This window comes from Oncorhynchus masou, chromosome 16 (assembly GCF_036934945.1).
Source record: "Oncorhynchus masou masou isolate Uvic2021 chromosome 16, UVic_Omas_1.1, whole genome shotgun sequence".
Lineage (NCBI taxonomy): Eukaryota > Metazoa > Chordata > Actinopteri > Salmoniformes > Salmonidae > Oncorhynchus > Oncorhynchus masou.
This window is the reverse complement of record NC_088227.1, coordinates 19,116,933-19,130,605: the sequence shown is the minus strand read 5'-3', so window position 1 is coordinate 19,130,605 and position 13,673 is coordinate 19,116,933. Positions and strand designations below refer to the sequence as shown.

Here is a 13,673-nt window from a genome sequence, read left to right as displayed (position 1 = left end):
ATAGGGATTTGGTCTATGACATAGCCAGCATACTGCATAGTAATTAGTTTATCCAACTTTAGTGCCACTTACCCCAGCCGACGATGCAGAACTTGAGAATGTACCTCCGGATGTAGGTGTTGAAAACTTTGACCAGGGCGATGTACATGTGGATGGACTCAAGGCCCATCCAGGTGAAGGATGTGAGCAGGAAGAAGTGGAGGAAGACGGCCACAGCCACACACAGGCCCTCCATTTCGAAGGAGGCCAGCCAGCCATCCAATAGGAACACCATGTTGAGGAAGAGCAGTGACGTGCTCAGGTTCATCAGAATCTTGGACGGGTAGTCACGACGCAACTTCCTGTAGAGAGGACAGACACTGAACAACACTGTCTGACTACTACAGTTCTGGTTGTCTTTCTTATAATATCATGGTTAATGACTAGGATCAATAGTCCACCTGACGTAGATAGGAAGAATTCATAAGACTAGTTATAGGAGTATTTCCTGATCACATGTTGGAGTTGTCCAAAATGGTAATATACTCACTCAAAGGCGATATAAGTCAGAAGCGTTACAGCAGAGAAGATGGCCGATATGCCACATCCGATGTACGTGATGAAGGTAAGAATCTTGGTGTTTTTCTCATCAATCTGTGCAGCAGATCCAGAGATATCCTTCACAGAGAATACAGAAAGTAAAAGTATTCACCAAACAAGCAAGTCAAGTTCGACTATACTATACTTCCAAGTTATACTGTAAGATTCATACTATACAAGGACAAACGGCTGGTTTAAATGAATCAGAGAGTCACAATTATAAGGGGAAAGAGTCTCCAACTGGTTTAATGTGAACACAAGTCTTACCATTAGGATGCCAAAGTGTGTGAGATGGTCACAGAGGCAGATAGTCTTGTTTCCATTGGACATGGGACTAACCCTGCAGCCTTTACTGTTCCAGCCACCTGAGTCATCTTGTGGAGACAAAGACAAACTCTCTAGTATATTCTACAATTGAAAGGCTTTAACTTAAATTGAGATTGACATACTCTTGAGTGTACAAAACATTGTGCTCTTTCCATGGCATAGACTGACCAGGTGAATCTAGGTGAAAGCTATGATCTCTTACTGATGTCACCTGTTAAATCCACTTCAATCAGTGTAGATGAAGGGGAGGAGACAGGTTAATGAAGGATTTTTAAGCCTTGAGACAATTGAGATATGAATTGTATATGTGTGCCATTCAGAGGGTGAATGGGCAAGACAAAATATTTAATTGCCTTTCAATGAGTTATGGTAGTAGGTGCCAGGCGCACCGGTTTCTGTCAAGAACTGCAACACTGATGGGTTTTTCACGCTCAACAGTTTTCAGGTTGTATCAAGAATGGTCCACCACCCAAAGGACATCCAGCCAACTTGACACAACTGTGGGAAGCATTGGAGTCACCATGGGCCAGCATCCCTGTGGAACGCTTTCAACACTTTGTAGAGTCCATGCCCCAACGAATTGAGGCTGTTCTGAGGGCAAAAGTGGGTGCAACTCAATATCAGGAACGTGTTCTTAATGTTTTGTACGCTCTGTATATATTTCAACAAGCAAAATATGAGTTTTTTTCCCGACTTACTTTTCATGGTAAAATCCCAGAACATGCAGGTTGGCTTTGGCTTTGGCTGAAAGACACAATCACTGTGTGATTACAGGTTCCAGGTGTTAATTTGTACTGTACTTACGACTTCAACTGTTGAACTACCATCCGGCATCAACAATCATCAACTGAGTGGTTACAGACAAAATGTTTTTACCTAAGTGGAATGAGAAAAGAAGAAGAGGGAGGACAAAAAGTGAAAAAAACAAAAAAAACAGGGGGACCCGGAGGGATGCAAAGAGGGGAGAAAGGAACAGTTTATATGAAGTTTTATTTCCAAAATGCTATTTTTTCACATTTGTGTTTTTTCATCCAAATGATTGCTTATGGGTACCTTTATGTGTGTGTAAAGTATTACTGTTCTCAGATATATATTTCCTCAATTTTAAATGTGTATGAATTTACATTTAAAAATTCTAAACGTTATATATATCCATTGTTTAGCTGGAATAGGATATTCGTATCCTGTATATTTGACTGTGATATGTGGTTACCTCACATAGCTTTCTTAAGATGAATGCACTTAACTCGCTCTGGATAAGAGCATCTGCTAAAATGACAAATGTCAAATGTAAATGTTTTGCATACAGCTTTTATATTACTGTATTGTTATGGTTTAAATATTGATGTCAAAAATGTATTTGCACAGCTCTTTATTAAAAAATGTAGTTATTTGTTACATTTGACTGTGCAAAGCCTAGCAGTACTAATCATTTCTCTTAGAGTGAGGCGGATATGTAGCATTTTGCCCCCCAAAATATGATTTGCCTCTCTGAAATAAAACCATCAAGTGGTTTTAAACAAATAAGTTACATATGTCATTAAACAACCCCATGCCATGATTAGCTAGTGAAAAAACACCAACGTTTTTAAGAATTTCTTTTAAACAATAAAAGCTCATTTACCAACATTTTCTGAAAATGGATATATCATTTTGGAATGAAACTCTTCAATTAGAAGTGAGAGGAGGAGGGCGGGTAGACTACCTGGTAGTTCAAGTGTACAATCTCAATCTCCACGGGATCCTGCAGGTTACTGATGGAGTAATTGCCCACACTGCTGGCCACGACATAGCTGTTAAGAGACATCCCGTCCTGTTTGTCCTGAGAATGATCAATAGAAAAGTTTGATTTTGAAATAGAAATACATAACACTCAAAACTATAGATGCACATACCGGGCATACGAATCACCATGCGTTAGTAGGAAACAGGAAAATAAATCACAACACGCTAAGCAGACACACCAGATGTGTTGAATTGCATAAGAAAGAGGTATTAACCTGAAAATATCACTCAAATCTATAGATTCACATACCAGACACATGAGTCACCATCCATGGAAAGGATGTGTGAGAAAAGAAAACACACTGTTATATGCTGAAAAGACACTAAATCAGATACATTCCACCAAAAATAGGTATAAACCTGGAATAGTCCTATCTTGCTGAAGAACATGAAGTTAATCCTGGAGATGGCAGCGGTCTCAGCGTCGGTTAGGTTTTTGAGCAAAGTAGCTGGCAGTGTGACCTGAGCCAGGGGATTCAGCTGATGAGACTCAAAGTCAATCTGGTGGGAGAGAAGTTAGTTAGACCATTGACTTTGCCATTAACAATTTGAATTTGATTATTCAACGTAGACAGAGGTATGCTGATTATTATGCTGATTATATCATGAGTCCCCTGCTGTATCATCTGGAGGTCACTTCCAAACCTCCGTGGTGGACAGGTGGCTTATGACTAAAGCGTGCCCATTCTGCTGGCACAGCATTGGCACAGCATTGACACGTATGGCAGGGGCATAGGGTAAAACACATGAAACCGAGCGAGAGGGAAGGCTGTGGTGGACTTGACGCTAGTCAGCTGCATCATGTTCGCTTCACTCTACGATCCTTGCAGAATGATAGATGACAGGACTCCCACTCTGTCCATGTGTGTCACAAGGTTGCGAGTGTGTTGTGGGTACAGAAAATATTCTATACTGCCATTTATGTTAAATGGACTCAACGGGCCTGATGGGTTGTGAGTTTACCTTTAACACACAACTAGAGTTTCCACGGGAAGGCTTTCCTGGAAGCCCTGCCTGATTATGAACAGTCCCTGCATATATAGTACCACACTGCCCAGTACAGTACAGTGCAGCAGATAACACTGATTTCTGTATAACTCTTCTGTATAACACTGACCCTAACTGTCCGTACCTGGAGGTCTGTGGTGTTGGGCTGTATGAAGGCACTGAAGGAGGTCCCGTTGAACTTGCCATGGTTCAGTGTTGAGATGCCCAATGCCAGATTTTTAGAGGTGATGCTCACTGAAGGCCCATCAAACTCTAACTTCTGAACCAGCTCATCCACCGTCTTCAATGTCCTACACGCAGATAGAGAGTTATCATACTAATGGACTGGATAGTGACTTTCACTAGGGTCTCACAGTGCTTTACTTTGGTACAAAGAGACCACACAAAGTCAACATACAGTACACCTACCTGGGAGATACAGGCATAACTCATGTATGCTTACTCTCAGCATGCTGGACACAGTAAGAGGTGGGTTCTGAGGAGAGGAGAGACCACGGCAGTGGGAGCAGACAGGGGGAAGATGAGGAGAAGGTATCTTACCTCTCTGAGGCTACAGCCAGGGCTGACACAGAGCTGGTCATCACATTGGAGATGATGTTCAATACAGTGGTGGCCAGAGTGGTGTTGATCTTGGCCACATTGACCAGCTCCTTCACTTTGCCCACCACCTTGGACACCTCGTCTATGGAGAGCTCGTTGTTGGTGATGTCAGCAAGCTGGTCGGCAACTTCAGCAGCGTTCTCTGTTTGGGGAAAGTTAGGCACAACTAGATGAGAGCTGTCAATAGATAATCATTATTAGTTGTCTGCTGACTGTTCACTCTCTGCCATGGTGAGGCTGTAAACACATTTTATCTCTAAAACGGCATCTCTGTCCCTCTATCGTGTTGAGATCAAATATATCTCAAGTATTCATTCTTGCAGCTGTTTTGATTCTATCTGCTGTGGAATCATTAAAGTGATTTAAGATGTCGGTGGCCTACCTGCTGAAACATTGATGGAATCGATATCAGTGCAATTACTGATGTCTGGGGCGCCCCAAAACGCTGTGTAATTCAGGGGGCTGATCACACTGTGGACAAATCAACACAAAATCAGATCTAGTATTTTAAGATTGAATTACCTCAAACAAGTTCATGCATACAATGTCAGCATATCAATAGTTTGACATAGTTTGATGTAGTGAATGTGTCAGTCTCACCATGTTCTGGATGCAGTCTGGTCTTTGTTGGGGAAACAGGGGACATACTGACTGACCGTTGGTCTGCTCTCTGGCCAGATATAATGGAGGGGAGTTTCCTCCGGGCAGTTCTCTGAATGAGAGAGAGAAAACCGTGCAACTTAAAAATGTTAACACCGCACATCAGCAATATATTCATTTCCAATGACTACAAGAGGAAGATGGGAAACGTTAGAGGCATTCACATTTCAAACCTAATCGAATTAGGAGGTGCTTAGAATCCGTGGTGCGACTGTGCACCGTAAATTATTACTTTTTCTCTGGGCTGTGGGAGTGTCATGTTTTTCCACAGTCACTTTCTGCAGTAATAAGAGAGTCATTGAAGTGATTAAAGCAGGTCTGGGTGAGATCATGTCCTACCGACAGACTGCACGTCGACAGTTTCTAGCTCCAGTCCATTGCCAATGTTAGGGCTGCTTCCCACCATCCTGGTGGAGATGGCTACTTCTTCCAGGGTCAGATTGGTGCTGGTCTGATAGACCAGCAGGGCCTGGCAAGTGAATCTGGAGGGGGAAGAGGATGAGGGAGAGGATGAGGGAGTAGGAAGAAGAGGAGGGGTGGGGAAGAAGGAACAGGAGGAGGGAAGGAAGAGGAGGAGGGGTGGGGAAGAGGAGGGGGAGGAGGAGGGGTGGGGAAGAAGGAAGATGCAGATGGAAGGAAGAGGAGGAGGGGTGGGAAGAAGAGGAGGGGGAGGAGGAGGGGTGGGGAAGAAGGAAGATGCATATAGAAGGAAGAGGAGGAGGGGTGGGGAAGAGGAGGGGGAGGAGGAGGGGTGGGGAAGAAGAAAGAGGGGTGGGGACAAAGGAAGAGGAGGAGGGGTGGGTAAGAAGGAAGAGGGGTGGGGAAGAAGGAAGAGGAGGAGGGTGGAGAAGGAAGAGGAGGAGTGTGGGGGAAAAGAAAGAGGAGGAGGGGTGGGGAAGAAGGAAGAGGAGGAGGGGGAGAAGGAAGAGGAGGAGGGGTAGAAGGAAGGAGGAGGGGGGGGGAAATGGAAGATGGGGGAGAAGGAAGAGGAGAAGGGGTGGGGAAGAAGGAAGAGGAGGAGGAGAGGGGAGGGGTGGTGAAGAAGGAGGAGGGGGGAGGGGGGGAAATGGAAGATGGGGGAGAAGGAAGATGAGAAGGGGTGGGAAAGAAGGAAGAGGAGGAGGAGGGGTGGGGGAGAAGGAAGAGGAGGAGGGATGGGGAAGAAGGGAGAGGAGGAGGGGTGGGGAAGAAGGAAGAGGAGGAACGGTGGGGAAGAGGAGGGGGGAGGGGTGGGGAAGCAGGAAGAGGGGTGGGGAAGAAGGAAGAGGAGGAGGGGTGGAGAATGAAGAGGGGTGGGGAAGAAGGAAGAGGGGTGGGGAAGCAGGAAGAGGAGGAGGGGTGGGGAAGAAGGACGAGGGGTGGGGAAGCAGGAAGCGGAAGAGGGGTGGAGAAGAAGGAAGAGGAGGAGGGGTGGGAAAGAACAAAGAGGAGGAGGAGTGGGGAAGAAGGAATAGGGGTGGGGAAGAAGGAAGAGGTGGGGAAGAAGGAAGAGGAGAAGGACTAGCAGGAGACTTAACACACATGGAAAGGCAGGCCTAATGAATTACTATAATTTTTTCACGTGACGTGGTCAGGAAAAACTCTGATCCTTACCTACTACAGTATACCATAGTAAAAATTGGCCTTACTTTTTACTGGCACTCCTCTTAAGCTGTGAGTCACTGTTAGGCTGGATTCTGGAAACAAGATCAACAAATTAGGGTGGACATTATTATTGACCTGTAATACAACTCTAAAGAATAATACATTGAATGGACATGGAGGTCGGTGCATCTTATGATGGTACAAATATCTAATTGCTTACCTGAAATTATCGACATAGACCACATGTGTCCAGTTTTGGAATGTTTGATTGAGCTGTTAATGAATCAGTAAATCAGTCAATTCAGTGAGTTCATCTGGTATTCTACCCATGCTTTGATCCAAGATGAATTGAACATGACAACAAGCCTTACCCATTGTGCAACAGTTTTCTCAACATCAGACTCTGTTAGTTTGGCCTCCTTGTCATTGACAACAAAGGAGATCCTGTAGAAAAGACCCTCTGCAATTGAAAAGCAGAAAAAAAAACAATCTATATTTGACACCGGTAATTTACAACACTTAATGGAACATTTGTCTGTGCTGCATAGCAGGAGTGCAGGGGTTGAGACATAATTTAGTCATTTAAAATCCAATTTCATATGACAAATGATGTTGAAAGGCTGCTACTCCACAGATAAAACATGTGGGGGAAGTGTTTCGTCAGGAAAAGGATCAATTCAAATACTCTGTTATCATCCTAGATGACACTTATCAAAATGGAACTAATGGCCATAGTGCATTGTATAACTGATGCGTATTCACGGGCCAAATGGGTGATTGTAAATGAGAGCATATCAGTGGAGGCTGCTGAGGGGAGGACGGCTCATAATAATGGCTGGAACGGCATCAAATGGAATAGAAACCCAACCTTATTCCGCTCCAGACATTATCACGGGACCACCCTCCCCAATTAAGGTGCCACCAAACTCCTGTGGAGCATATACTGTGTGGTACATCACTCTGTTTATGTTGGTGGTCTGCTGCTATGCCTCACAGCCACCACAAGATGGCTCCCAAGCCTCTCCTGTTGTTAGTGCTGAACTAGCTACAGTACGATGCTGTTTCTACTCCATGCCAAGACTGTTCTTAAGAGACTCCAGTGATTGCCGGTCAGGAAGGAAGGCCACCTCAGAATGTTTTGAAGTATCCAAAATGTATGTGGTTTATCTTTGTTGATCAAGGGCGTTCTTTTCCTTTGATTTGTTATAGTATAGCAATAACAGATTACATTTAGATGAGCAGTTATTGGCACTAAAATCAAATGATAACAGCATTGGAAGTCTCCCAAGAAACAGGAATGATTGAAAACTTAAAATCACAAGAGAGCTGCGCCCCATGATGGGGCGCACCATCAGCCGAGCAGAGGCCACTATAGAGCTTAATGATTGGTAAACTACAGTACACGCCTATGTTAATGTTCTACGACCCATCCAAAATCACAACACAACCTCAATCATCAACCTCCTCCAACAGGGCACCCCATTTTCACCAGATTAGATTTCCCCCTATCAACATACCACCACTACAACAGTAGCATTCAAAGCAGAGATTAGGTGGTCGAGAGGCTCTCTATCTTTTTGTTTCTACATCTACGTTGTTATTGCAAAACATACTGTTCCCGGTTGAAAGTCCACACAGACATGATAAATGAAAGCGAGCTTTACATTGGCATGGGGCAATAACAGGGGTGCCCGCGGTGCCAGCTGAGGTCCGTGGGGTGGCGTGTGTGGTGGACACTGTGTCACTGCCTGCATTCACCCCTCTAAGTGGAGTGGTAAGAGGCAAGTAGGGGCCCTTTGTGGCTACAAAAGACTGCTCATCCATGCCAATGACGGCTAGTGGATTGGGAGTTGTCTGTGTCTCGGTCTCTCGGTCTGTGTTGGTGTTCTGATTCACAGTCACATTGTTGCCAGGGCCCATACTGCTTAATGACGTGCTTGCAGCAGTGGAGGGTGTGTGATCGATGAGGGCCGGTCCATGTTTACCATCCTGTGTGTCCTTACTGTGGTTGGCCCTCCAGGGGACTGATAAAGGGCCAGCCCCAGCAAGGTAAGTGTTTAGGGCCATAGGAGGCTGGCTGTTGGAGGTAGAGGTGGACTGGATATTTGGGAAAACAGTTGGCTGTTTGTTGGCAGTGGTGAGTTGTATGTTTGAGGCAGACGGGGGGGGGGTATTTCTGGTAACAGCGGTGGGCTGTATAATTGCAGCTCTAATGGTGGGGTTACTGGAGGCAGAAGCAGTGAGCTGTGTGTCTGGGGCAGCGGGTGATACTGTGCTCTCTCTGCTCTCTCCATGCCAGGCCAGCGTTCCGTCAGTTCCAGCAGGCTGAGTGGGCTTTGATTGGCTGCCAATGAGTGTGGAGGATTGTTGGAATGCGGCGGTTGATCGGGTGGGCAGTGAGGCGCCAGCTCCCGAATCAGCCATGTTGGCTGCTCCGGCAGACAATGTCCCACTCAGAGGGGGGATATGGGTGGGAAGGGGAGTCGGGGTAGAGGCGGGGAGCAGCCTCTCCTCACTAATACGAGGAGGGTTTGTTGTCATCGGTCTGTGGAATAAGAGGGCTTCAGAAGCGTCTGGCATGAGCTGGTCTGCCCTGGAGGTCATGGTGGAGAGCGGCTCAGACACTGGGGTGTGTGTGTCTGTGTGAATCACAATGCCAATACCACTGACCAGCCGTTTCCAGCCTAATTCATGCATGTAAGCATGCCGCTTGGGTTCATGAGTAACAACACTGTCATATTCTGAAGCTGTGCTGCTGATGAGTGGCGTTGGCAGAGCCAGAGGACGAGAGGGGGCTAGCAGGGAGGAGTAGAGGTGGAGGCTGGCCTGGGAGAGATCTTCAGATCCATCATCATTGATGTGTGAGGTCCCGCGGTGTCCAAGCTGGGATACAGATGGCTCGCTCTGCGTGCTGGGGCAGAGGAGCGAGATCAGTGATGGAGAGGAGGCCGAGCCACTTATGGGTGACATGTGGACTTCTTCTCCTTCCTGTCGAGCTGAGTGTCTCTCCATCCCATCTGCACTTTCCCATTCAGTAACCGTGTTGATATTAAGCTGCTCTGGCAAGTCTGTCACAGACAGGAGGTCAGAGCTGAGAGAGACCAAGCTGAACGTGGTGCGCAATGCATCCCTCCACTCCTGTCTGCTTGGGGAGATTGTATTAGGAGGTGAGGACTGAGAGAAAGTCCATTCGTCCGTCACGGTGGCTGGGAGTAGGGCCTGGTGGTGTAGTTGCTCTGTGATAGGAGTGACAGATAGATGGGATGTACGTGAAAAACCTCTCAGGTTAGAACTGAGTGGATTAAAGCCCTCCTGCCCCTCTGAGCTGCCCAAAACACTGCTCATATACGACGATGGTTCCAGAGCCAGAGGTGAATATAAACTGATCCACTCACTCTGGCTACCTGACTCAGAGGCAATACTCTCACTGGGAACCATACCGTCCACGGGATGAGAGTTAGTCAAGGAGGAACTTAATTGATTCCTCAAAGAGGGTAAAACTAGGTCACGGTGGTGTTTGTCAGAGGAAGAGAGGTATGTTTTCTCAAGGATGGGTGTCAGAGCTGTAGCGGCATCAATAGCGACTGACAGAGACAGTGGACGGGGTCTTGTGCCCTCCCGCATTAAGTCTTGTCTTTGAACCTCCATGGGAGGGAGCGATGTCTCTGTCTCAGTGGCGGCTGGCCTGACGTGTCTTGAATGACTAACATCACTTTGTTCCATACTGTGAACGGAAGAGGGGGAGAACGCAGGATGGGGAGCGGTGGGGAGAGGTATGGTCGGAGTGGTGGGGAGGGAGTTAGGGGCCTGTATCTCTGTGATCACAGCTGTCCATAGGCTATATGGCATGGCAGACGTGGTAGGTATGGATATGGGACTGGGTGTGGGTGTGTAGTCTTTAGGTATAGAGACCGCCACTGTGGGGTCATTGTCAGTGGTAATCCTGACCCTCTCAGAGAAACAGAGCTTGGCTACTGTTAATAATGAGGGAGACTGTGTGGCGATGTTTGAGAGGGACTGAGTGGTTCTCTCTGCTGTTTGCTCACTGAAGCCACTGCCGGGCCGGGCCTGATCCGTTTGCACACCTGTCCTCTCCGGAGTCGTGCTGAAAGGAGGGATTTGAGCCCAGCTGCTGTGTGCTGCCACCAACACACCCTGCTCCCCGGTCCTAGCCTCTCTCCCAGCCTCTGTCAGCGCGCCTCCTGCCAACGCCTCCGGGGGCAGACTGGGCTCTGATTGATTGTGTAAATGTTCCCCTCCTCCCATGGCGGTAACAGGGTCGCTCACAGTCACACGGCCTGGGCCCTCAGTACTGACTCCAGTCCCAGCGTGGGAAAGGTTCTGTGGGCCGGAGGCGGCCAGAGCCAGGCCTTCATCCAGGGAGTAGGACGAGTCATATTGGAAAAGGCTAAAGGGGTCATCCCCTAGGTCCAGGTCGTAAATGAATGGCTCAGAGCCTGATGTGTACTCCTCCAGGGGCTCAGTCCAGTTCACAGTGCTGCTGTTGCTGTTCTCTCTGCTGGGACTCAATGGGATCCAGTGGGGGGGAGCCATGGGCTTATTCTTCTTACGGTTGCTGAGTGATGCTGACGCCACTGCTGGGAATGACTCCACGTCCTCCGCATCGCTACTGTTCCCAACATCCACCGGTCGCCATGGGAACAACCCCTGGGGACTGGTCACGGCCCTGGATACGGCATGTGTTTTCCTGGCCACGGGCGCCGTTGTTGTTGTAGTCACCTTGGGCCTGAGGGACATATTTGTTGCTGGCACAGGATGAGGCTTGGTTAGATAGAGGATGGGTCTGACTGGGAGGCGGGTAACAGAGGCCTCAGGTTTCTTCCTCACGGGCCAGATGAGTGGGGTGGAGATGTAGCCCAGGGAGGTTTTAGAGCTGCGGGGGCCAGGCAGGACGTGAGGCCTGGTGTGGGGTGTGGTGGTGGTGGAGGAGGTCACTGGACGGGGCGTGAGCCGGAGCACAGACCACCGATACGCCGCTCTCTCCTTCTCTGTGGCGCCTCAGTAACAGTCAATATAAAAACGGAGGGGTCAAAGCAGATTACATGTTTGAAATACAGACTGATTTTAGAAACAGGGTCTTCTAGCTTATACTGTAGCTGAATAAACAAATACAAAACATGGAAGAATACAGTACTTACAGCAGTCAACCAGGCCTTCCCTGATATTGTTAACATCATCTTGGTTGGGAATAGGATAGAGTGGGAGTGAGAGGGAAGCAGACAGGTGGAAGCAGGCTGAGAGAGAGAACAGGAAGCTGCAGAGTCTCATTACAAACAAGACAAGGACAAGCTTAGTGAGTGTGTGTGTCTTACCCAGCTTAATGATGTTAGTGGACATGACAGTAGGAGACATGTTAGTCGAGGACGGTGGGGGAGTAGTGGCTTCAGACACTGTTAGCAAGAGTGACAATACAACTAAGTCAGCAAGGAGAGCATCTCAAGATTTCCCATGTGTCTTACCCAGCTGAGCAGAATTTTTGCAATGTTAGAAGACATGCCAGTAGAAGAAACCAACAATAATGTAAAAACTTCAACTACTGAAAAAGTGGAAGATAATGTGTGATTAATCATGTTTCTTTTTTTGAAGATGTGTACTGTAACTACTCATAAGCCTTTCGGAAATACGTGAAGGGACATTTAAAAAAAAATCAACTTCATATTCATCATCTCAGCACCACCCCGACATCAACATATATGTAAATGGTTAACTTCTATGTTTTGTAGTAAGAACGATAGAGGAAGATAACTGTTTCCAATTACATCACTGGTGTGCATCATGCGATTTTAACCAATTACGAGTAGGAATCGCCTACTAATTGGTTGACAGTGGTGTAATGTACTTAAGTAAAAATACCTGAAAGTACTACTTAAGTCGTTTTTGGGGGTATCTGTACTTTACTATTTATATGTTTTACTCCACTACATTCCTGAAGAAAATAATGTATATTTAATTTAATTTAATTTACACATTTATTTTTGATAGTAAAAGTACCTTTAAAACCAAATACTTTTAGACTTTTACTCAAGTAGAATTTTACTGGGTGACTTTCACTTTTACTTGAGACATTTTCTTTTAAGGTATCTTTACTTTAAATCAAATAAAGAAAATTGGGTACTATTTCCACCACTGTTGGTTGATGATGTCATTGGAAACAGTTATCTTTCTCTTTTTTCCTACTAAACATAGAAATGCACCATTTTCACATATGTTGATGTTGGGGTGGTGCTGGAGTTGATGAATATGAAGTTGAAAGTTGTGAACCTTTAAACACTTACTAAACCCTTTTATTGGGTAGCCTACCTTGGATATTTTAGTAATTCTATAGTTGTATCATAGATGCAAAACTTTGAAAAATGGACTCTCCATGTCCTACACTTTGAGATCTGTTTGCCCAATGTGTTTGAAAGTTACAGTGACAAATGCAAATTGTACTGAACAAAGACAGCAGGTGTGTCTTACCCGGGGTAGTGGTGATGTTAGCTGGGGTGTTAGTAGTAGGGGATAATGGGGGAGTAGTCATTACTGTTAGCAAGAGAAAAGGGACAGAACATTTTTATTCAAAATGAAGAATAACACATTTGAGAAAAAAGTGAGGTGAAAAAATATGGAATTCTCCCTAGTCATTCCTTAAGCAATAACAGGCAAAAGAGAAAAGTGGGGTGTCTTACCATGCACTGTGTTGTTAGTGGTAGGCAAGTTAGTTGTAGCTGGGTTTGAAACAATGGTTGAAGCAGAAGCTGTCAGTGCTGGCAGAACATGGGGGTTGCAAAATGGTTACCCCAAAAAATGGAAGGTAATAACGGAAAAACACACGATACAGGGCTACAATAGGTGGCTACTATAGGTGTTTCAAAAATAGAAGCCTTATCAAGAACCACTTAGACACTATTCACTACTGAGTCCATTGTTTAAAGCAAGCTACATGAGCAAACATACCATACTCCCATTGAGAAGCCATGACAATTGCTTCTCAGCCTAATCCATCTGGAAAGTTCCAAGTTGGTCCTTGATGGAACCGCTTTCAAACCCATTCCCCACACAAAAAGAAAAATGCCACCAGCAGATATTTCCATGAGTACAAAACAAGAGAAAAAGAAAAACACATCTTA

The 13,673-nt window shown here is 46.1% G+C and overlaps 2 protein-coding genes across 13 annotated transcripts in view; both read right to left on the bottom strand.

Moving 5' to 3' along the window:
- The window catches only part of LOC135557605 (adhesion G-protein coupled receptor G6-like), a 61,862-nt gene that overhangs the window by 9,127 nt on the left and 39,062 nt on the right, over positions 1–13,673 (bottom strand). For all 11 annotated transcript variants that reach the window (XM_064991028.1, XM_064991030.1, XM_064991032.1 and 8 more), the window contains 14 exons: positions 6,915–7,003; positions 6,764–6,816; positions 6,588–6,635; positions 5,299–5,441; positions 4,900–5,011; positions 4,682–4,770; positions 4,240–4,441; positions 3,824–3,989; positions 3,052–3,192; positions 2,612–2,728; positions 1,605–1,650; positions 847–953; positions 530–657; positions 73–341 (listed from right to left, as the gene is read on the bottom strand). In XM_064991028.1, coding sequence (XP_064847100.1) covers positions 73–341; positions 530–657; positions 847–953; positions 1,605–1,650; positions 2,612–2,728; positions 3,052–3,192; positions 3,824–3,989; positions 4,240–4,441; positions 4,682–4,770; positions 4,900–5,011; positions 5,299–5,441; positions 6,588–6,635; positions 6,764–6,816; positions 6,915–7,003 — 1,710 coding nt within the window. The remainder of the gene's footprint in view (positions 1–72; positions 342–529; positions 658–846; positions 954–1,604; positions 1,651–2,611; positions 2,729–3,051; positions 3,193–3,823; positions 3,990–4,239; positions 4,442–4,681; positions 4,771–4,899; positions 5,012–5,298; positions 5,442–6,587; positions 6,636–6,763; positions 6,817–6,914; positions 7,004–13,673) is intronic.
- On the bottom strand, positions 7,033–13,663 carry LOC135557607 (mucin-2-like). Of its 2 annotated transcripts, none has more exons than XM_064991039.1 (2): positions 13,024–13,663; positions 7,033–11,954 (listed from the first exon to the last, which is right to left on the bottom strand). In XM_064991039.1, exon 2 carries the CDS (start codon positions 11,299–11,301, stop codon positions 8,113–8,115), a length of 3,189 nt encoding a protein of 1,062 aa, XP_064847111.1. In that variant the 5' UTR covers positions 11,302–11,954; positions 13,024–13,663; the 3' UTR covers positions 7,033–8,112. The 2 variants fall into 2 exon arrangements, with proteins under 2 accessions (XP_064847111.1, XP_064847112.1); XM_064991040.1 differs by having other exon boundaries at positions 7,033–13,086; positions 13,233–13,663.

Excerpts from the sequence above, each read along its gene's own strand:
- LOC135557607 (XM_064991039.1), bottom strand. The coding sequence starts at position 11,301 with ATGTCCCTCAGGCCCAAGGTGACTACAACAACAACGGCGCCCGTGGCC.